The sequence below is a fragment of the Leopardus geoffroyi genome, chromosome B3 (genome assembly GCF_018350155.1).
Source record: "Leopardus geoffroyi isolate Oge1 chromosome B3, O.geoffroyi_Oge1_pat1.0, whole genome shotgun sequence".
Lineage (NCBI taxonomy): Eukaryota > Metazoa > Chordata > Mammalia > Carnivora > Felidae > Leopardus > Leopardus geoffroyi.
In genome coordinates, this window is record NC_059337.1 from 99,512,130 (window position 1) to 99,535,176 (window position 23,047).

The 23,047-nt window shown below is 43.5% G+C and overlaps 1 protein-coding gene across 8 annotated transcripts in view; it reads left to right on the forward strand.

The window, feature by feature from the left end:
- The window catches only part of FRMD6 (FERM domain containing 6), a 240,516-nt gene extending 225,800 nt beyond the window's left edge, over window positions 1-14,716 (forward strand). For 7 of the 8 annotated variants that reach the window (XM_045450953.1, XM_045450952.1, XM_045450954.1 and 4 more), the window contains 4 exons: window positions 3,645-3,980; window positions 5,106-5,237; window positions 9,322-9,413; window positions 11,335-14,349. In XM_045450953.1, coding sequence (XP_045306909.1) covers window positions 3,645-3,980; window positions 5,106-5,237; window positions 9,322-9,413; window positions 11,335-11,619 — 845 coding nt within the window. In that variant the 3' untranslated portion in view covers window positions 11,620-14,349. Of the gene's footprint in view, window positions 1-3,644; window positions 3,981-5,105; window positions 5,238-9,321; window positions 9,414-11,334; window positions 14,350-14,446 lie in introns of those variants that run through there. The other variant, XM_045450958.1, reaches the window with a different exon arrangement.
- The last annotated feature ends 8,331 nt before the right edge of the window (window positions 14,717-23,047 follow it).

Consider the following 23,047-nt stretch of genomic DNA (forward strand, 5'->3'; position numbering starts at 1 on the left):
GATTGGGGCCTCTAAGAGCAGGCTTCAACTCTACTGGTTAGCCCTTCATCTTAAGTCATGGCACCCAGGGTTATTCCATTTAACACACACGAACTTCTGATCCCCCAAAATGCTACTGTGCTCATTTGCCTATTTCTTTAAAAAAAAATTTTTTTCCTTAATGTTTATTTACTTTTGACAGAGAGATAGAGTATGAGTGGGGAGATGGCAGAGAGAGAGACAGACAGAATGAGAAGCAGGCTCCAGGCTCTGAGCCACCCAGGCGCCCCTGCCTATTTCAATGTCTTCCATTTGTTTTGTAGATTCCCATTGTGGTAGTTCTTATAATTCAATTGGATTAGATTTAGGATATCTGCATGAACATTTGGATGCAGATTCATATCCTTAGGTCCGTGTCTGAAACAGATTTCGACCTCTCAGACCCCAGCTTTCTCACAGAAACACAAATACTTGTCCTCTTAAGAAAAAACCTGAAAGAAGCTTGCACATCTAATCAATTTCTCTCAAAACCTATCTCTCTAACTAAATGAGACCCAGTTTGGGGATGCCACTGCATCTTAAGTAGCCATTAGAACATGAATCATTTTGCACGGTCTGCCACCAAACTGCTTTCTTGTCTTTGGAGAGAACTGGTGTATAACCACCAGGTGTATGGGCTTCCTCTGCTGCCAGGCTGCCCCTTCTTCCCCACGATGACTCATTGCGATAACAAGCACCTCTCTCCAATGCTGACATGATTAGTAGGAGGACTCGAGATGGGACAGAAGCGCCAAGGGAACTTGTAAGAATAGGCGACTTACGTGCAGAGCCCATCATGTGCCAGATGGGTCACATTCCTAAATGGCCAGCTTATAGCGCCTTGAGAAGTTTATTTATTTCATCAGCTTTGCCAGCATTTTAGCAGATTCTTGCTTAGATGACCGTAAGGGGAGCCCTTTAGAGCCTGAATGAATTCGAGAACCCCTATAGGTTCTCAGGTAAAATGACAAAGAATTTTCAGTTCTTAGAGGGCAGGGTTTTGTCTGTTACCACGCCTAGTAGTATCAAGTGCATTTGGGGGCTTACGCGATTAGGGCAATGAAGGAATGATAAAGGTGTGGATTGTATTTGTTATTTGGGTAAATGTAGATAGATTTGGGCGGATATCTCTTTTTTTTTCTTCTAAAGAAAACATACTTCTTTTCTTCTACTTAGAGATCCCTCACAGTCTAAAGAACACCCAAAATTAAGTTTCTCTGGGCCAGCTTTGGCCTGATGCCAGTTATTTCACTCACGCTTAAAGTCTTCATCACTTTTACAATAAAGCCCTTTTCTTAGCAAAAAAACAGCACAGAAAGAGAGTGTATTTTTCTTAAATTTAATTTAGATCCATCTTGTCTGAGATCTTATGGTAGAAAATGATCACAAGAATTATTCCATAGCATTTAGAAGGGGGAGAATGCCTTTGCCATTAAAAAAGTTTAAAAACAAAAGTTGTTTTTTAACCCAACTTTATTCAACAGTGGGAGCTTATTCTTAGGCCATATGCCAAGAGGTCACACTGCATTCTGTTCCAAAATAATATATGAAAAGCTCTGTGGTCTCTGGGCTTTTACAACAGAGGGAATCCAAAGAATACCAACACATTGGTAATCTGTGCTGTTGACTCCGGTGATTACTAGGGAGTTAAGAGGTTGCATTTCCCAGGTCTCAGAATAAACTTCATAATCACGTCAGCATTTCCTTCATGACACTTTTTATTTGTACCAGGTCTAAGTGATACAGCTCTGGGAAGGGAACACTGGCCAGCCACGTAGAACAGTAAGGCCGTGCTGACACGCTGACACGAAGCAGATTTACGCTAGGCTCCTGTGAGGTAGACCACAGTTAGGCGAGCACTTGCCTTCTGTTACTAGAGTAACCGTAATAGACTCCGAACCTGCTGGGAAGGGTTGGGAGTAAAAGGGCTGTTTGTAAAGAGGCAGAAAGCTTTTAAGTTATTAGAGCCACAATTCCCACTTGTCTTAGAACTCTGGCACCCTAAAGAACTTTTTAGAAAACTGTTTTTTCACTTTCCACCTTTCCAAGTGCCACGTGGCTAGTATTTTGAAACCACAGTGAATAGAAATTGTATGAGAATTTTGCAAACCCTTTTATCTCTCCGTCTTCTCTCAACCCCTGTTGTCTTCAGAAAACAGGAATGTTTATAACCCAGTCTAGCCCTAAAACATGGATTTTAGATGATGCACATCTGTCTCAGATGTGTGTTTTGGGCTCTGGTGTCCTGCCCCAGTCTGCTTTCTGTGTGGCTGTGCATTCTCGCTGTTGTGATGCAGCCTGATTCCCTAGAATTGACATGAATGGCTGGAGCCAAAAAATGTACACATCGCCTTCTGCAAGCATTTTTGCATTTTGCATCCTGGAAAGCGCATCTTCTCTTTCTGCTAATGCTTCTTCCCTCCCTGAGGAGGCTGTGTAGATTATACTTCAGACACCAGGAGTGCAAGACACCAGGAGTGCACTTACCCAAGAAACAAGACAATTAAATTCATCAGCAGGCCTCTGAGAACCCAATTAGTCTACAAGTTAGCAATTTCTGAAATAATATCAATTTAACATTCCTCAAATGCATTCTCCATCTTTAACATTGTTCTAATGTGTTATTTGTCATCAGTATTAAGAATACAAAGAATCTAAACTATTTCTCTGTTTTACAGTTCTGACCTGAGACACAAAAGTATTGTATACCTGCAACTCAGTTGTAACTTTGTGCCTTAATGTGATCGTTGCTTTAGCTTTTGATAAAAGGGACTTTCTAACATTGCGTCTTGGTGTTAAAGAATGGCACTGACATGTTAAATCAAAGAACAGTTTTGTCAGTCAGAGGCCACATGGGTATAAATCATCAAACCAGTAGTGATGACTGTGTTTTCTAAGTAGATGGTTAAACCTCACTAGTTCACCCCAAATGGAGAAAAGCAGTTTCCACTAATGAAAAACTAAATGTTAGAACTCTTTGAAGGAAATTTAGAGAAGAATAGTTTTATTTTAAATTATATTCAGCAGTCAGAACTGAGCTACTAATGGGCCAAATTGAATAAATGAAATCATTGGCAATTAGTGTAATTATATTTATCAAACAGTCTTCCATAGCAGTGCTTCTGAAACTATTTGTGGGGAAGGACCAGATTTTTAACATTCCTCATCCACCATGGACTGATATTTTACAAAATACAAAATCACCTTAGTGGCTGTCACGGCACTGTCAGATTGCTCTGAAAATCTCTAAGTATTTATTCTCACTTACTGAGCTTACATCGCTGTGGACCAATAACAACTTGCAGACAAGAGGTGGTCTGGCGACTCTACTTCAAATAGCACTTTTCCGAGTTTTGAAACGTCAAAACCCTTTGAGTAGTCTCAGTACTCGCTCAAATCCGTTGTACTGGTTTTTGCTCATCATCCTAAGTTGACCCCCTCCCACCCACCCGGGTCAGAACCCTCACGGCGCCTAGATCCTGGGTGTGATCCTGCTTAACTAGATCCTGGGTGTGAACTTGCAGCGTTCTTAGCCTGATGTGCCCTGTCGGCTAACCAGGCGTGTCTCCCCCTCCCCTCCCCTCCCCCGCCCGCCGTCCTGCGTGAATGTGCTCCTCACCGCGCAGAGAAGAAGCAGTACCGGGAGTCCTACATCAGCGACAGCCTGGACCTGGACGTGGACCAGCTGGAAAAGCGGTCCCGGGCCAGCGGCAGCAGCGCGGGCAGCGCCAAGCACAAGCGCCTGTCCCGCCACTCCACCGCCAGCCACGGCAGCTCGCACACGTCGGGCATCGAGGCGGACACCAAGCCCCGAGACGCAGGGCCGGAGGACAGCTACTCTGGCAGTGCCATCCACCGCAAGCTGAAGACCTGCAGCTCCACAACCAGCCACGGCAGCTCCCACACCTCCGGGGTGGAGAGCAGCGGCAAGGACCGGCCGGAAGAGGACTCGCAGGACGACGGTAAGCCGCTCGCCGCGGCTTTCCAAGCTGGCAGCGCTGAGCCGCTGTCGCTCGCCCCCTTCTTCCTCTTGCCTCGTCTTGTTTCTGGTTTTTTTTCCCCAAGCATCCCTTCTGGAGAACTGCTGTGTAGGGCACAGCCGGGGGGTAGTAATGGACAGGTGTCCTGCACCTTCCCCCATGATTTGGGGGAGTTGCTCGTGTCGGTGAACAAAGCATCCCTCTGGTCACGATCCTTTGCCGCCACAGGGTTGGACGCCAGTGGAGGCTGAGTCCTGGCGGTTTAGCCGAAGTAGAGGAGAGGTCGGTGCCGCAGCACTCGTGTCTGCATTTCTGGTTCCCAGATTAAATAGGCATTGGTGAGGACAACAGCAGAGACGCAGTGATAGTGACAGAAATGTCTTAAACTTTGCAGAGGGGGAAAAAAAAAAAAAGACTTGAGTCCAGGCCATTGGTTATTTAGTATTTCTTCAATTCCTCCTATGCAGCCAGAACTCTGGGAATGTAAAAGAAAGTTAGCACCTGGATGCTTAACTCTGTTAAGGAGAGAAAAACCAGACTGTCTCAGCGAAACTTAACGTATGTGGGCATCTTTTTTATTATTTTTATTCCTCAAGTGCTATAGCATCCGGGTTTGGGGAAAGGGTAGTGACTTCATTAAGGAAAACAGCAGCCCATTTGCATGCTTACTCTAGAATTCATGTGGATCTCTAGTGAAGTCAGCTGAATGCCCTGCGGGCAGGCAGGTCTGGAAATGGGGAGCTTCATGAACTACTCCTGGTGCAGGTGACAGCAGTCTGCTCTGGCTTAGGCATGTGGCCCATCAGTCTCAGTTGCCCTTTGTCATCTCAGCAAGGTGGTATAGCTCTTTCCTTCTTTCTCACAGAGGAAAGAATAACACAGTTCAATCGTGGCATTAGAAGACATGTAGGTAACACAGCAACCCTGTGAAAAAGAGGGCAAATACATCTAGTTGAGAATTGTCCTAGAGTTTCCTATTGTAGATTCTCATTAGCAAATGTATTTTAAAATCTGAATAATTACAGAGCCTCCCGCAAAGTGTGGCTACGAATGCTGGCATCCATTTCCCTTCGTGTCACTAAACGTCTTTTTCTTCTTCTGCGTCAGAAATAGAGATGTTGGTTGATGACCCCAGGGACCTGGAACAGATGAATGAAGAGTCTCTGGAAGTCAGCCCAGACATGTGCATCTACATCACCGAGGACATGCTCATGTCACGGAAGCTGAATGGACACTCTGGTGAGCTCTTGTGGGAAGTTCTTCTCCTGAGCTAGTGGATGGTCTTGGACTAAGGAGCAGGTGCCTCAGAAAACAGAAGGGTCAGGGTGGGGCTCTCGATCAGAAACAGGGCTGGAATCAGAACCTTTCCAAGTCAGTGCCATAGACTGCAGGGTCGAGTACCTCGTGAGGAAGAAAGAGAACAGAAGGGGAGAAGCATCTAGGATGGGGAATTAGCATCCTCTCCCCTGTGCTCAGCACAAAGTGGTAAAACACAGTTTTCTCTTTGTTGCTGTTGTTTTGTTTTGCTATTACAAATGATAATCAGAGAATCCTAGAATACATCTAGAAGGGACCTCAGAGACCTCCTTTTTACAGATGAGAAAACCCATAGATGAGGGGGACAGACACTTAGGTGGCTAGAAACAGAAGGCAGGTCTCCGAGTTTGGTTTGTATTGTTTTTCCCCAACTAGATCAGAGTGGGTATGGGAGTGTGGAGGAAAAAGTGTCAATAAATGTTGGCGTAAAAAGGCATTCCTATTATATTCTGTATTTCATTAACTCTACTAGGACACTTGCATTCACTGTAAACCTATTATGGGATTATATAATACGATATGTAATAATCTATTTCTATCAAATAAAAGATATTACCCTTCAATATTACTGCAAAAAACCACAGTATGGGTTTTGTTTTCAATTTTTTTTAACGTTTATTTATTTTTGAGAGAGAGAGAGAAACAGAGCTCGAGAGGGGAAGGGCCAGAGAGAGAAGGAGACACAGAATCCAAAGCAGGCTCCAGGCTCCGAGCTGTCAGCACAGAGCCCGACGCAGGGCTCGAACTCCCAAACCACGAGATCATGACCATGAGCCAAAGTCAGACGCTTAACCGACTGAGCCACCCAGGCGCCCCAGGTTTTGTTTTTAAACCTCAGTCACTCCTAACTGCTCTCGCCACATTTTATGAATTGGTCTCCGTTCTGTCTAAAAAACATACCTTAGGAATGAAGTCGAAATGGCCCAGGTACTTACTGGTCAACCGCTTTGAGCTTTGAGTGAAAGACCCTGTTTACAACTGGGGTGACCTGCCATTGCTGTGTCAAGACCCACGGTCCCTGATAAGTGAGCCTCACCCATGCAACAGGTGCTGGGAATGAGAGAGAAACAAGACCACAGTACACATGGCCCCCTCATCCTGGCATTGAATCTGTAAGAGCACAAGGCTCCTTTTATTGGAGAATTTCCTCTGCTCACCTAGCAGAAGCATGGCCTCTAGATGCTCTGCGGGGAATAGACCTGCCAGTGGTTACAGAGAACCGCTCTGCCTAAGCAAACACAGATTCGTCAGGCTGCTTGCTCTGGTCATGCTTCAGGCTTAGAGTTCTCAAACCAAACTTTACCCCCGTTTCTTTGCCCATTTACTTTCTTACATAGATGTCTTCCCTCACAAATACATTTTAACACATATATTAAATATAAATTTACAATTTTATGCACATTATATGTACATGGATATCATGCTCTCACTCGATATGTGCATGGGTATTTTTGTGGAAAGAAAACTGTCCAAACCATATACACCAAAGTGTCCATGGGAGGAGAGGAGATGAGGGAAACAGACTTTGGCTTTTTATTTATCTATTTCTATGTTTAATTTTTATGGTAAGATTTTGTAATTTTAAATAGAAGTAAAATTTAAATAAATAGGGTGGCTGTTTAAAGAGGTTTTTATACAAAAAAAATGCTTTTTGAAATGTTATTTATTGAAAAAGAACCTGAATGGTTAACAATGAGCAGTTATATGCTGTCCATATAGTGAAATATCGTACAGCCATTAACTAATGACACTTTTAAAGAATATTTAATAATATAAGAAAGATAGGTAAGAAAAACAGCACAAATTGTATAATCAGGATGCTCTCAAATTACAAAAATGTATATATGTATATGAAAAAATACATAAAAATATGAATAGCCTTTCTCTGGATGATGGGGTTGTGATGATCTTATTTTCTTCCTCGCATCATCCTCCTCTTCCAAATTCTCTACAATTTGAGCATTTACTTTTTTTTAACATTTATTTATTTTTGAGAGAGAGAGAGAGAGAGACACAGCGTGAGCAGGGGAGGGGCAGAGAGAGAGGGAGACACAGAATCCGAAGCAGGCTCCAGGCTTTGAGCTGTCAGCACAGAGCCCAATGCGGGGCTCGAACTCAAACCATGAGATCATGAACTGAGCTGAAATTGGATGCTTAACTGACTGAGCCACCCAGGTGCCCCTACAATTTGAGCATTTAAACATTGTTTCTCAAGCATGGAGCTGAGATCGAATAGGGATGGAAGTTTGGTACAAGTCAGGTTAGTGTTCTCAGCACCAGACTTGCTGCTGACTTGTCTAATGCGGAGTTTGGGTTTGGGAGCACATAATTTACAGACATGGTGGCCAAGGACACATTTACCAGGAAGTCCAGAAGGACCCATGCCAAGTGCCAACCAAGGACACCAGTCCACATCATCCTCTGAGGATTTGTTAAAAGTTTAAAGCTTTTTAAAAGATAAAGATATTCTCAAGAAAGACCCCCTACTAAAGCAGTCTGTACCAACCCCCAAAACATAAGTACCTACCTGAAGGCTTTTAAACTGTCTACATGTAAACCAAGAATGTCCTCCTTCCATGTTTCAATTGAACAAAATATCAAACACTTAATATATACAAGGTATATACTCGACACTGAATCGTTAGGCGTCATTTCTAAAGAGTTAAGGGATAAAACACAAAAGGCCATTTCTGAGGTTATCAGCAAGTAGCTAAATAAAAATCACATTGCACTCCAGGTTCCTTTTTTATAAGGTGAGAATGTGCTTTATCTGAGAAGCCATTTGGCCTTAAGAATCTGGGGTTTGGGGCGCCTGGGTGGCGCAGTTGGTTAAGCGTCCGACTTCAGCCAGGTCACGATCTCGCGGTCCGTGAGTTCGAGCCCCGCGTCGGGCTCTGGGCTGATGGCTCAGAGCCTGGAGCCTGTTTCCGATTCTGTGTCTCCCTCTCTCTCTCTGCCCCTCCCCCATTCATGCTCTGTCTCTCTCTGTCCCAAAAATAAATAAACGTTGAAAAAAAAAAAATTAAAAAAAAAAAAAAAAAGAATCTGGGGTTTGACTGACCTGCTTCATCTATTTGCAAGAAAAATGTCAGTGATCTCCACTTCCGTATCCAATTCTTGTTAGCAGTCTTATCTTACGAAACATTTTTTCCTGGTGCTTCACTCAACATGCTAGAGCCTCAGAGGGAAGTTTCAGCCCTGGATTTCTGTTTCCAAAATATTAGGAGGTGACTCCTGGGCACTGGGGTGATTTAGGGCCCTGTCACTCTCAGAGATCCAGAACTGAATGCTTAGGGTGGCCTCCCACTCGTGGCCTCTCCCCAGCAGGATTTATTGTAGGAGGCAAGTGCCACAGGGCCCCGGTCAGCCCGAGGAGCTCTGAGCTGGATGTGTCCTGTGTGCAGGCCCTGTACCTCGCCCTCTTCATGCATTTACTCGTCAGTCGTCATTAAACTCTGTTGGATAGACACTGCTGTCAGGCCCACTTTATAAGATGAGACCGAAACATAGGGGGGCTAAGTCACTGGCCAGCATACACAGTTAATTACTTTTCTGGGCCTGCTTCCGGCTCAGATCCGTGTGACTCTGGAGGTCAAGCCCCACACTACACTTTAACCGTCCATCTAAAGGGACCCAAACCTAGACAGCCGTGTCACAGTTTAGCTTTAGGAGGGAGACTGCTTTACATCTACGGTCTTTGTTTTTGTTACTAATTTCATCATAAATAGCTTAAATTAGAAGTTGTAGTTCACCTTAGAAAAGGCAGACTCTAAACTCCTTCCTGTACGCTGACCCCACATTTATCCCTCTCCCCCCTATTTACTGTGAGACAGGAGATGGGATGTGTCCTAGGCTGGTTGTCTACCACGGATGAGTCACAGTGAGATTTCTCAGGAACAGTTAATACTTGACCTTTCAGTCTTGGTGGTAGCATATGTCAGATAGGTGGCAAAAAGTATGAATAAGGAAGTCTTCATTGTCGTTGTTTTTCTGTGTTTTACTTCAGGGTTGATTGTGAAAGAAATTGGTTCTTCCACCTCTAGCTCCTCAGAAACAGTTGTGAAGCTTCGTGGCCAGAGTACGGACTCTCTTCCACAGGTACAGAAGGAATCGAAATGTTTAAGTTGTGCACTGAAGTTACAGAAAATGTTAAATTGGAACTTAATGTTTATATTTATATAAATGAGCAAAAAATTAAGAACCATAAGGCAGTGATTCTTCTTAGGTACATTCTAGCTTTATCCTCAGTTGATAACCATTGTGTTTGCTAGTTCCATTCATCTCTGAGTTGATTTTCATTTGGATAAATTATATACTTTGTTTGCCACTTTATAGAGGTGGGAAGTGCGTAACTTCAGACTTCAGGTTGTGTGTGTGAACCTCAACAACTGAGAGAATAATTCTCTTGTCAGGCGTGTTATGGCAGAAACGTTTCCACGCTGATTATTCCATTCAGATTGCGTTTTCAAAGTATGCTGAGTGAGACTGATAACCTGTGATCACTTGCTAGACTATTAAAATATCAAAAGATAAAATACTCTGAAATTCATGGTTGTAGCGTCTGGATCTGTTCCACAGCTGATATACTCACCTCTATTTCCTGTGTATTCTCTTTCTCTCTCCTTTATGACTCTCTTTCTTGGTCCATCTCTGTCTTTTTTGGGTTTTGTGTCTTTTTGCTTTCTGTGTGTGCTTCTCTCTTCCCTGTTTTCTTTTTCATTTCTATGTGCACATGATGTTTTATTACATATTTTTTTGATTACTCCAGTGAATAATTTCTAAAGCAGTATGTGTAGCATGATGATTACAAATCCCAGGGTCCACTGCCCGGGTTTGCACCCAGTTCTGTCACCCGGTGTTAGATCTTCCTGTACGTAAGTGCTTGTGGTGCACAGCTGAGGATCAGATTCCACGCCTGCAAAATGGGAAGCGCGTTTGCGTGCCTGCTGTGTGGATTCGTGAGGATGACCTAATGAATTCTGTGTGGGAAAGCCCGTTGGCACCTGGGAAGCCTGTGTGGGTCCAGGGGACCTTCTTCAGGGAGTGCTCGGATGTGATACTTCCAAATAAAATGGTTTTGGGCTCAGACCCTGTTCTCTCCTCCTGGTGCTTTTGCCTTTAGCAAAAAGTGATCTCTTATTCTAACGAGGTTGGCTTTTGTGGTGTTCAGCAGCAAAAGCTGAGAGGTACAGTGCCCTGTTTCCTTAAATAACCCATTAAGCGTCTTTCGTTCATGTAATTATCTGAGCCATTTTTTAACCTATTTATGTTTTCAGCCAGTACCACTTCTGGGGATAATGAGTTCTGTAAGTCTGTTGCCCACTGTGTGGAGTATTTGGCACAGCACCTCCTACAGTGTTTGGGAGCTGCCTCTTGCCTCCCAACCTTTCCGTACTTTGTATTATTTTTCTATCCAAGAACTCTAGCTTTAAAAAAAACAAAAAAATAAACCCCCCAAAAAACGTTCTTCAAATTGTATTCCTTGAGTAATTGGTTCATTTCCACATTTCTTATGAAAATAATAATAGAGCTCAGCATGAAAGTATTACTGTATAGAATATGTTGAATTGTCATATTCTAGTAGAAAGAAAAAAGAGAAGAAACTATATCTGTACGTATCTAGCCTCCTTTTAAGACATTTTCTTGACTTCTGAGATGCTAGAGACAGGCTTCTGTTGCATTTACTTCCTTTTCCTTGGATTATTCATCTGTAAAATGGGGAGAATAATAGCACTGGGCTCATAGGGCAGATGGGAAGAGTAAACGAGTAAATACATAATATCGTGTTTAGGTGAGAGCCTTGCACATAATCAGAGCTCAGTAAATGTTAGCCACTCTGACTGTTGGTAGTGGTGCTGTTTTCCCCGCAGGACCTCAGACCGGAAATCACTTTCTAACATATAAGGATTCCATAACCTTCTATGATTTTGCAGTGTCGCTCTTTACAAGGGCAAAATAGCGCTAACCTGTCACTTTAGTCATCCTCTTGAAGTGGTTTTAACCTTACTTTATTTTGCAGACCATATGTCGAAAACCAAAGACCTCCACCGATCGACACAGCTTGAGCCTTGATGACATCAGGCTTTACCAGAAAGACTTCCTGCGCATTGCAGGTCTATGTCAAGACACTGCTCAGAGCTACACTTTCGGGTGTGGCCACGAACTGGATGAGGAAGGCCTCTACTGCAACAGCTGCTTGGCTCAGCAGTGTGTCAACATCCAAGATGCTTTTCCAGTCAAAAGAACCAGCAAGTACTTTTCTCTGGATCTCACTCATGACGAAGTTCCAGAGTTCGTTGTATAAAGTACGTCTGCGTGTAGCTAGCCACACAGGCAGCCTGCTGTCTGCTGGAGGCCGGAGAAGCCACGGGTTCTCTCTTTAAGTATCGTGCCATATTTTCTTCACCCCACCACATAGCTCTTTCTTTATGATATTTGCAATGGAAATAAAAGCCTTGGGACAATTGCACTTTAAGTATTACACAGAGAGAAAAGAACTGCAGAGAAGGTACGGCAAGACAAGTGCCCAGAAGTTCGTGACCCTTCGGAAGGAAACGTGCTTTACTGGTTACCAAGCCTTCAGAATATTGAATTGTGGTGTGTTTGTCCCTCGTTTTGTTTTTCAGTTTGATCATACGACATCACATTTTTTATCATGTGAAAGATGTTATTAGATTGATTTGTTTGCTTGTAAATGTGCGTGTGCGTGTGTGTGTGTGTGTGTGTGTGTCACTCCCTCATGCACATGGTTTGAGGGAGGAGAGAAAGGAGAGTCTCTCCTTTTAAGGGAGAAACCATTGCCTGGTACATAGCCATTGCCGCCTTGCTGGGGCTGTCCCAAAGTGAACACTAATGAAGTAGTAAAAATCTTGTAGTTCTAGCAAGCCAAAGATATGTACATAACAGAAATGCAGCCCGGGGCCAAGAAGACATGAATGAAGCAATAACCAGAAGGCTATGTGTGCTGTGATGCCTTGTGACTCCTTCATGCCTGGTCAGTGCCCTGTCCTCCTCCTGCTCTTCGCGAAAGCTCTGGGACCCAGCTAGTTTCTCGTCCGAGTAACTCATCAGTTGTGTTCACGTCTTCGTGCATTTTGTAGAGTTTGTAAAACCAGTTTCTGTTAAAACTATGGAAACGTCTTAGAAAATGTTTGTGCTTGGTGTTTTGTTTTGTTTTTTTTTTAAATCAACAACAAATTGTAGTAATGCTTGTTTCTGCTTAAGCAAAACACCCTAACTATACATATATGTTATACATATATAAATACCTGAGATTGTATGTGTTTATATGTGTTTACAGCTTACTAACGCTTCATTTTGGCTTCCATGACTGTTTTGTGTACATAGTCATGCTTGTTTAATATGGAGGAGGTGTCACTGAATGAATGATACCTACAGACAATCAGTTAATATATGCAGAGTTAAGAACAACTGTTTTCCCATGTGTCTTTTGCCATGATTCTCAACCCTGGTTGCACACTAGAATTATTTGGGGAGCTTTAAAAACAATAACACTGTCTGGATCCCACTTCAGACCAATAAAATCAGTCTGTTGCAGTGAGGTCCAGGTGGAATTGCCTTTTCCTTTAAAGCTCTCCAGATGGAGCTAATATGCTACAGGGTTTAAAACCACTGCTCCAGAGGGTGTCTTTTTCTTAATTTTGAAGTTAAGGTGTACAGAAAATGTCAGTGTTTGAGGAAGGACCATTTTTAAGACAGTTACTGCCACTGCTATTAGGATATATAATGAAACCTCGTCAGGAGAGTGAATTGATCAACCTTTAGATGTACAGAAACAATGTTGTTCACACTTCAGGAGAGAACTTTAGCACAATGTCTTTCTACGAGATGTTTGTAATGATTTCGTATTTAACGACATTTGTTTACCATATTTTGATACACCATTTTTTCTATCTGCCAGGTTTTCTTAAAAAAAAAAAACTATATATTATTTTCTAGAGAAACAGTCATATTTTTATACAAAATTAAGTTTTCAGGTAACAAAGAAATCGATTTAGGGTACAGCAGAACATGCAGTGTTCCCTGGGGGCGGGAGTCAGTATTATGAACATAAGGGGAGTGTGGACAAGCCTCACCTGTGCTGTGCTCAGACGCCCGCGTGCGGATGGGCCAGGCCAGTGTGGACACTGCAATCCCAATCGAATCAGTTCAACCCGACACTTGGAAAAAGGAACAGAAGTTCTATAGAGTTTTGTAGTCATGCGATTATTTTGTTTTTATCAAAAGTTTTAAAAGAACCAAAGTTTTCAGATACCAGAATGTACAAGTGTCTCAGTCTTCTGTATGAAAGGGTAGAAGGATCATCTAATGACAGCTTCACTTATAAGTAAGTCGTTAAATAGTCCACCATTTCTTATAGATGCTTAAGGGACAAATCCTAGGAAGTTTAACCTTCAAGAGCCCAGATCATAATGTGGTGCGTTTCCCTAGCTCTTAGCATTTCTTGCAACATCGAGGCAAAAGCATATTTAATTCAGTATGTAGCGCTTTAGTTTCTCTGTGCTTCAGCCAGAATCAGGTCTTCAGGGTTTTGCCAGCATTATTGGTGGTTTTGCACACCCTCTTTCTAATTGGGTTTATGCATAGTCTTGTGGGTTTTCAAAAATGAAACATGCTAAGGAACATTTTTGCTTTTTGATCCTCTATTTGTGGCAGAATTATATATATGTATATGAAAATCCATTTTGGTTATCTACGTTTTGTATTTGGAAATTGTTTTAAAAAATAAAAAAGGAAAAGAAACATATGAAGCTGTTATTTATTCTGCATTTGTTAATATCATCGCTAGTCGGTATACCAGTTGGTATATACTGCCTCGATACAGCGACATTTGTATTTGCAACGAGCTTTATATCTACATAAACTGTAAATAATCCTTTCTGTGAAAGGATCATCATATCAGGAAGATACCAAAAGTGTGTAAAAGAAAACTGCATTATTTTGTAATGATTTCTTATAGGCATTTCATGGTAAGATTAGCAGTCAATAAAGTTACTTTTTATTTGTCTTTAAAGTGCTGGTTTTTTTTTTTTTTTTTTTTAAGAGTTCTCAATTAAGCAAGAAGCATTAAAGAGTGAATGTTTTCTTTATGTTCTTCTTTCTTATAATAGGCCATGTTGAGGAACATGTAAGGGTCCACGGTGGTAGGATTCTGAGCCCGGAGCCTCCCGTGGCGAAGCTGGTGGGGACTGAGCTGCCCCTGCTCCTGCTCTCGTGTGTGAGGAGTTCACATATTAACTCCTTCATCCTCGTGTTTGCATACGGCGGGGTCTGTTCTCATTCTCGACCTAGAGACGAAGGAACCGAAGCTCAGAGAGGCAGTGGCAGCCACCCGCTGTGCAGGCCTGAGCTGTGGGGCTAAAAGCACTCGATAAGATACAACATTTTATTTTTTTTAATTAAAATGACTACTTTAACTTTTCCCTCAAAATAATCATCATTGGCGTGTTAGTTTTAATTTTAAAAAAGTAAGTGGTTGCATTTAAAAGCATGCCTATCGCAAGGCTGGGCGTGAGAGCAAAGCGGCATCGGGGAGAGGCCGGAGCTGGCGGTCAGTAGACAGGCGTCGAAAGCACCGAAAAGCCTGGCATCCTTGTGAAAGAACGTCCATTATCTTTTCGTTACTCCAGTTTTCTTGGCTCTCATGGGATTAATAATTCAAAGGACTATTTGGGGGATTAATAACGTAATAGTTATAACATGCCCCTGATCACTAAGGTGGGAGAAAGGAGGGTGGGTGTTTTCCGATCTTCTAACAAGCCTTTAACTTGTGTAGAATTGAGCCATGTGGCCATTCGGAAGCCTACAGTCCAAAACAAAAGCTTTCTGCTGAGGGGTAAACTCATGAATTTTGCAGCGTATCTGGTAAATTGTGAGTAAATCGGAGTCAAGGAAAAGAACATTTCTGGTCACCTGCTCTGTATCTGCCATTACACACGTCAAGTCTAACCTTCACAGCCCTTCAAGTAGTCAACTCATGTTACAGCTGAGGAAATGGTTAAACTTCCCCAAGATCCTACAGTTCGTAAACAGAGAGCAGAGTTTTAAGCCCAAATCCATCTCCAAAAGCTTTGCTTTTTCTACTACACATACCACATTATCCATTACACTCAGAGAAAGCTCAGAATCTGATAGGGAAGACAGACTTACGATTTGGATAATATGATAAATGACATTTATTTGCACACTGTTTTTAAAATTGTTTTTAATGTTTCATTTATTTTTGAGAGAGTACAAGCAGGAGAGGGCAGAGAGAGAGAGAGAGAGGGACACATTGTTTTTAATGTTTCATTTATTTTTGAGAGAGTACAAGCAGGGGAGGGCAGAGAGAGAGAGAGAGAGAGACACGGAATCCGAAGCAGGCTCCAGTCTCTGAGCTGTCCACGCAGAGCCCGACGTGGTGCGTGAACTCATGAACCACAAGACCTGAGCTGAAGTCCAATGCTTCACCGACTAAGCCACCCAGGTGTCCCTGCACACTTCTAAAAAGAAAAAAAAAATTTATTTTGAGACAGTGCATGAGCAGGGGAGAGGCAGAGAGAGAGAGAAAGAATTCCAAGCAGGCCCCATGCAGTCAGCACAGAGCTCTGATGTGAGGCTTCAACTCAACCATCCACCAGAGCCGAAGTCAGATGCTTAACCGACTGACCACCCAAGCACCCCTGCCCACCTTTTTAAAGCACCCCTATGCCAGACCTATAGAAGCATTATTTGGGTAGTACTCTGGTACAGAAGCAGTGGAGACCTGGGGGGTGGTGGTAGGGAGTGGGAGGTGGGAAGAACATAGAAGAGCCTTGAAGGGGGCCTTCTGGCAGATGGGGGTGAGGTACAAACTGTCCACGCAAAGATTAGAAGCCATGGATGACAGTGCTCATTCGGGGGCCTTTAGGCTTGAGCAACGACTCTCTCCAGACTAGTCGTGAAAGGCTCTGGGTGCCCAGAGGAGGACACTGAGTTTTGTTTTGTTTTGTTTTGTTTTTTCTGGACAGGGAGCCATTGAAGGGGGTTATAAACGGAAAGAGACATGTTTGAGAGACATTATTTGAGAGAAATAATGGGATCAGTGCCAGTAGAAGATAGGGACAGGGGAGCAGGACTGGAGAGATGATGATCTGAACAAGGATGTGGCAGCAGGGAGAAGAAAGATTCGAAACTTATGTAGCTATGCCTCCCTCACACCTCTCTCTCTCTCTCTCTCTCTCTCTCCCCCCCCCCCCACTCCTGTCTCACGTCTCCCTCTCACCCACACACACACATTACGTTCCAAGCTAAATACTGGAGAAATAGGCAAGTTTCCATACTTGGCAACGTCCCTGGGAAGACCAGAAAGCTCACTACTGCTTTATAGAATGAATTACAATCTACTCTGCACAGATGCTTCCAATGTCAAGAATTGGCACAATGGCCACAACTACTCTAGTCTATAGGTTCTCAAGCTGGGCTGCACAGAAGACTGACCTGGAGAATTTAAAACAGCGATGCCTAGGGCCCAGATCAGAGCTTGTCATTTGTTTGGTCTGGGTGGGCATACGGTACTAGGAAAAGTTCAGCAAGGGAGGCTAATGTGCACCCACTGGTCTACAGTGAGCCCGAGCAATACAGACCAAGCAGGCTACTTGCTCTGAACTAGCATGATCCACACTTGGGGTGCATTGGGTCTCCAGAGTGTCCCAGCATATTGCATTTTGTGAGAATGATAATGTTTTTACTGATAAAGAGTTCAGAGAGTGGACCAACGTTCAGGCAAGGCACTGAACTCATCATCCCAGGAAGTCTGAATACACCCACATTCTAGAGAGCTGGGCATTACTTACACATAACTATTTTGCTAAGTATGAGAGTGGAGGTTATGTGAGTACAGTAAAATACTTCCAAATCTCCTCCCTGCCACTTTCATTTGCCTTGTCATTCCTCTGATGCTTTGTATGAGTTGATCGCTACTGAGAATAATGGAAAGAAGTAAGCTAAATTCCACCTAGCTCTTTGATTCTTAACACATTCATTTTTAATTAATGGAGGAGCCTGACCTCTGGAAAGTCCTCCTCAAATGCTATGAGACATTGTGGGTGATGGAGTTATGTACACTCAAGAGATTAATCGAAGGTCTATAAACAGGGCACAGCTATAATTAACCAACTCATTACTTACGATGGGTGTTTACCCATCTGGTGTGAACCCTAGTCTGTGAAGGTCTCCTCACTTTATTACTGTTATCATGGCGAGAGATGGATTTTATAAAAACAGATAGTTCCCAACTTAGAAAGGAATTATGTTCCAAGTTTGCTTCTAAATTGGTTGTTTGGTATTTAGAACACAACGTCGCCAAGTTCCCTAACTAGCCCACAAATGCCTGTTTATCCCAGAGATATTATTAGAGATGATTTTTTCCTGTGCATTAGTAACCACCAACAAAGAGGCCCAGAGTATAAATAAGATAGATGGAGTGACCCGACAACCAGATACAGAAGATAGCACCCCCAGTAGACCAATAATTCAATCTTCAGGTTTTACGTCTCAGGGTACATCCATGCCCAACTGTAGCTAAAAGTAGAAAAAGGCTTCAGGTAAGCTATGCCAAAACGAAGCAGCTCTAAGCCAGTTTCTGCCTTGCGGTTCCACGAGGGATGTTTCTAGGGTTTTCCCATCCACAACCCAGGCCCCAGTCCAGAGCTGCTCAATCCTGCTCTGCCATCATGAGAGTCAGCTGGAATGAAGCCAACCCCTAAGATCAAGTCACAGACCTTCTGATCTACAGGTGGGAAGAAGCAGAAGCCCCAGAGTCTTATTGAAACTCTGTCCCTGCGTTGCTACAGGGTATAAATAAGATGCTAAGAGAGAAGCAAAGGAGACTCTATCGGGGCCTTTAAAGGCAACAGCAAAGTGAGTGTGGAAGACCACGAAAGCTACTGGGGAAATTTAAAAGAGGCCTAAATTAATACCCCATGTTCCTAAAAGGAAAGACTCAATAATATCATTTTTTCCCATCAATTTCAATCAAAATCCCAACGATGAAACATCGTAACCATGATGGAGTAATAGGAGTAATAGGTGCTACCCTCTCACCTTAAACAACTTTAAAAAGAGAAAAAATATGTATGAAAAAATGTTTAAACCTTCTACCATATAGCGCGGTAGAGGAAGCCCCAGAAGGACAAACAAAAAGTTATCACTGCCCCAGCTCACGGTCCGGAGAGGGTTTCCAGGCCTCAGTGAGGGAGGAGGAACCAAGCAGACCCCAGTGGTCTCCCAGAATTGAGAAAACAGGGTGGGAATTTGAGGAGGCCAAGGTAGCTAGAGTTCACAGGGCTGAGTCCCAGAAAAGAGCTGCACAGAGAGGGAAGAAGCAGGAGAGGGAGAGCAAATGGAGAGAGCAAGCACTGGTTTCTCTCCCTCCTCAGCGGCACTCGGCTAGCACTTCGCTGACCTATCATCTAGGCCCGCTTTCAGGCTACAAGGGCAGAGAGAAGTAGCTATCAGTGGAGCCATAGAGCCTGCAAAGCCTGAATATTACTGTTCGGCCTTTGTAGAAAACATTTGCCAATTCGTCATCATTACCATTAATAACAGGAATTCTGTGGTGTTTTTTGCATCTGGAAAAGTGAACGTGTTCTCATTGGGTCTGTATTTCAAAAAAAAAAAAATTCTAGGCTATTCCTTGTAAATGTCTCTGGTCAATTTTGCACTTAATTATTGGTATCATTGGGTTTAAATGTTCCAATGTTCTCTTTGCTTTCACTTGTCCTATTCTTTGTTCTTTTTTTTCCCCTTTGCCTTCTTTGGGCTTCGTGATTTTTATTTCATTTTCTCTCCTATGCCTCTTTGTTTATTTTTAGTAGTTTCTTTAAAGTTTATGGTATACACCATTAAGCTATCATAATCCACCTTCAGATAATATTACACTATGTCAGGGGTGCCTGGGTGGCTGAGTTAATTAAGCGTCGACTTCAGCTCTGGTCATGATCTCATGGTTCATGGGTTCGAGCCTCACATCGGGATCTGTGCTCATGGCTCGGACCGTTGGAGCCTGCTTTGGATTCTGTATCTCCCTCTCTCTCTCTCTGCCCCTTCCCCACTCATGCTCTGTCTCTCTCTCTCTCAAAGATAAACTTAAAAAAAAAAATATTACACCACTTCAAATATAGTATAAGAAATTTATACGGGTCTTTTTGTTATTGCAGTACATTTGACTTTTTACGTATGTTATAAACTTCATAATACATTGTTCTTATTTTTGCTTAAAATGGTCAGTTATTTTTTAAAGAGATTTAAAATACGAAAAAAATTGTGTTTTATCTTTACCCACATATATACCATTTCTAGGACCCTTCATTCTTTGTGCAGATAAAGTTTTTCATCTGGTATTTTCTTTTTGCCTGAAAGATTTCCATTTTTTATTTTTTTATTTCGTTTTTGTTTTTGAAAGAGATTTTTGCTGGGTATAGTACTGAACAGCCCTTTTCTTTCAATATTTAAAGGCTTGCTTTTTAAGCTCTGTTGGATAGGGAGGAGGGAAGATGGCGGCGTAGGAGGACGCTGGGCTCACCGCGCGTCCTGCTGATCAATTAGATTCCACCTACACCTGCCTAAATAACCCAGAAAACCGCCAGAGGAATAGCAGAACGGAGTCGCCGGAGCCAAGCAAAGACGAGAGGCCCACGGAAGAGGGTAGGAAGGGCGGCGAGGCGGTGCGCACTGCACGGACTGGCGGGAGGGAGCCGGGGCGGAGGGGCGGCTCGCCGGCCAAGCAGAGCCCCCGAGTCTGGCTGGCAAAAGCGGAGGGGCCTGACGGACTGTGTTCCGACAGCAAGCGCGACTTAGCATCTGGGAGGTCATAAGTTAACAGCTCTGCTCAGAAAGCGGGAAGGCTGGAGGACAAAGGGAGGGAGAGCTGCTGAGCCCCCGGACGACAGAGCTCAGTTTGGTGGGGAACAAAGGCGCTCGCCAGCGCCATCTCCCCCGCCCATCCCCCAGCCAAAATCCCAAAGAGAACCAGTTCCTGCCAGGGAACTTGCTCGCTCCGCGCAAACACCCAACTCTGTGCTTCTGCGGAGCCAAACCTCCGGCAGCGGATCTGACTCCCTCCCGCTGCCACAGGGCCCCTCCTGAAGTGGATCACCTAAGGAGAAGCGAGCTAAGCCTGCCCCTCCTGCCCCCGTGCACCTTGCCTACCCACCCCAGCTAATACGCCAGATCCCCAGCACCACAAGCCTGGCAGTGTGCAAGTAGCCCAGACGGGCCACGCCACCCCACAGTGAATCCTGCACCTAGGAGAGGGGAAGAGAAGGCACACACCAGTCTGACTGTGGCCCCAGCGGTGGGCCGGGGGCAGACATCAGGTCTGACTGCGACTCCGCCCACTAACTCCAGTTATACACCACAGCACAGGGGAAGTGCCCTGCAGGTCCTCACCACGCCAGGGACTATCCAAAATGACCAAGAGGAAGAATTCCCCTCAGAAGAATCTCCAGGAAATAACAACAGCTAATGAGCTGATCAAAAAGGATTTAAATAATATAACAGAAAGTGAATTTAGAATAATAGTCATAAAATTAATCGCTGGGCTTGAAAACAGTATAGAGGACAGCAGAGAATCTCTTGCTACAGAGATCAAGGGACTAAGGAACAGTCACGAGGAGCTGAAAAACGCTTTAAATGAAATGCAAAACAAAATGGAAACGACCACAGCTCGGCTTGAAGAGGCAGAGGAGAGAATAGGTGAACTAGAAGATAAAGTTATGGAAAAAGAGGAAGCTGAGAGAAAGAGAGATAAAAAAATCCAGGAGTATGAGGGGAAAATTAGAGAACTAAGTGATACACTAAAAAGAAATAATATACGCATAATTGGTATCCCAGAGGAGGAAGAGAGAGGGAAAGGTGCTGAAGGGGTACTTGAAGAAATAATAGCTGAGAACTTCCCTGAACTGGGGAAGGAAAAAGGCATTGAACTCCAAGAGGCACAGAGAACTCCCTTCAGACGGAACTTGAATCGATCTTCTGCACGACATATCATAGTGAAACTGGCAAAATACAAGGATAAAGAGAAAATTCTGAAAGCAGCAAGGGGTAAACGTGCCCTCACATATAAAGGGAGACCTATAAGACTCGTGACGGATCTCTCTTTTGAAACTTGGCAGGCCAGAAAGAATTGGCACGAGATTTTCAGTGTGCTAGACAGAAAAAATATGCAGCCGAGAATCCTTTATCCAGCAAGTCTGTCATTTAGAATAGAAGGAGAGATAAAGGTCTTCCCAAACAAACAAAAACTGAAGGAATTTGTCACCACTAAACCAGCCCTACAAGAGATCCTAAGGGGGACCCTGTGAGACAAAGTACCAGAGACATCACTACAAGCATAAAACATACAGACATCACAATGACTCTAAACCCGTATCTTTCTATAATAACACTGAATGTAAATGGATTAAATGCGCCAACCAAAAGACATAGGGTATCAGAATGGATAAAAAAAAAAAGACCCATCTATTTGCTGTCTACAAGAGACTCATTTTAGACCTGAGGACACCTTTAGATTGAGAGTGAGGGGATGGAGAACTATTTATCATGCTACTGGAAGCCATAAGCTCTGTTGGATAGGACCAGAGAACCTTCAGTGTTAGAAGAGAGAGTGAATGTGTATACAAGTGGTGTCTTCTCATCTTTCATAACAAGAAGTTGACAGAGAACATTCCAAATTGAAAAAGCAGTGTACAAATATTTGTGAGAATGTTACTTTAAAATATGGAGGTAAATACCTTACTTCTAGAACCACCTTAAGAACTGAAAGTGTTAGCATCTGGGGAGGGAAGAGGAAACTGCTATTTTTTGTTAGAGGCATGATAGCACTTTCAAATAATGTAGACTTATTACCTTAAAAATTTTTTTTAATTCTTTTTAAGAATTTAAAAAGTGATTTCAGTCACTAGCACAGAACCCTGGGTTCCCAGAGACCATAAAGAGAAAAGAATCAGCAAATGGAAGCAAGTGTGGTGGGCAACAGTCTTCATTTTGAGGAACGGGCTGTTAAGTTTATCTCCAATGAACACGGTATGGATGTGAGCCCAGGAGGTAGAATGGAAGAGGGAGGCTTTTCCTTTGGGCAGGGACTCTTCCTGACAACGCCTTGCAGGCTATTCTGGGAGGTGTTGGCCTATTAATGAAAAAGGCTTTGGGCAGCCACATGGGAGTTGTTTGTAGTGAAAGCGCCAGAAGGTGGGACGAATCTCCCTTCCTCCCTGCACACTGGGACATGTGGGGTTGATGCCCAGTGAAAGTGATCTGGCTGCCGTTTCCTTGGTGAGAACAGCCAGCAGATGGGTGTCTGGTAACTCAAAGCCTTTACTGAAATGGACCAAGGCAATTCCTCCACCTGGCATGGGCTTGGGGCTGACTCAGGTTTCAGCCTCCAGTCTCAGGGGGCTAAGACAAAAAGTGGGGCAGAAGATGGAACCGGAGGTCTTGTATTCGGAGGGAGTGGGTGGAGACACGGAGCCTGTCTGGATGGGAGACAATGATAAGCAGGAGATTGTTGATCAGTGTTCACAAACCTGAATGATTTTCAGAAACTCCAAAGACTTTTTTTTTTTTAAGATAGATTTATTTCCAGGCCTCGCAGCACACCAGCTGATCAGAACCTGCAGGCGTTTTAAGGCCCAGGATTCTGTTTCTCCCACTCATTCCTCCACCACGGCCACCCCCACAAGCCCCGCTGTACC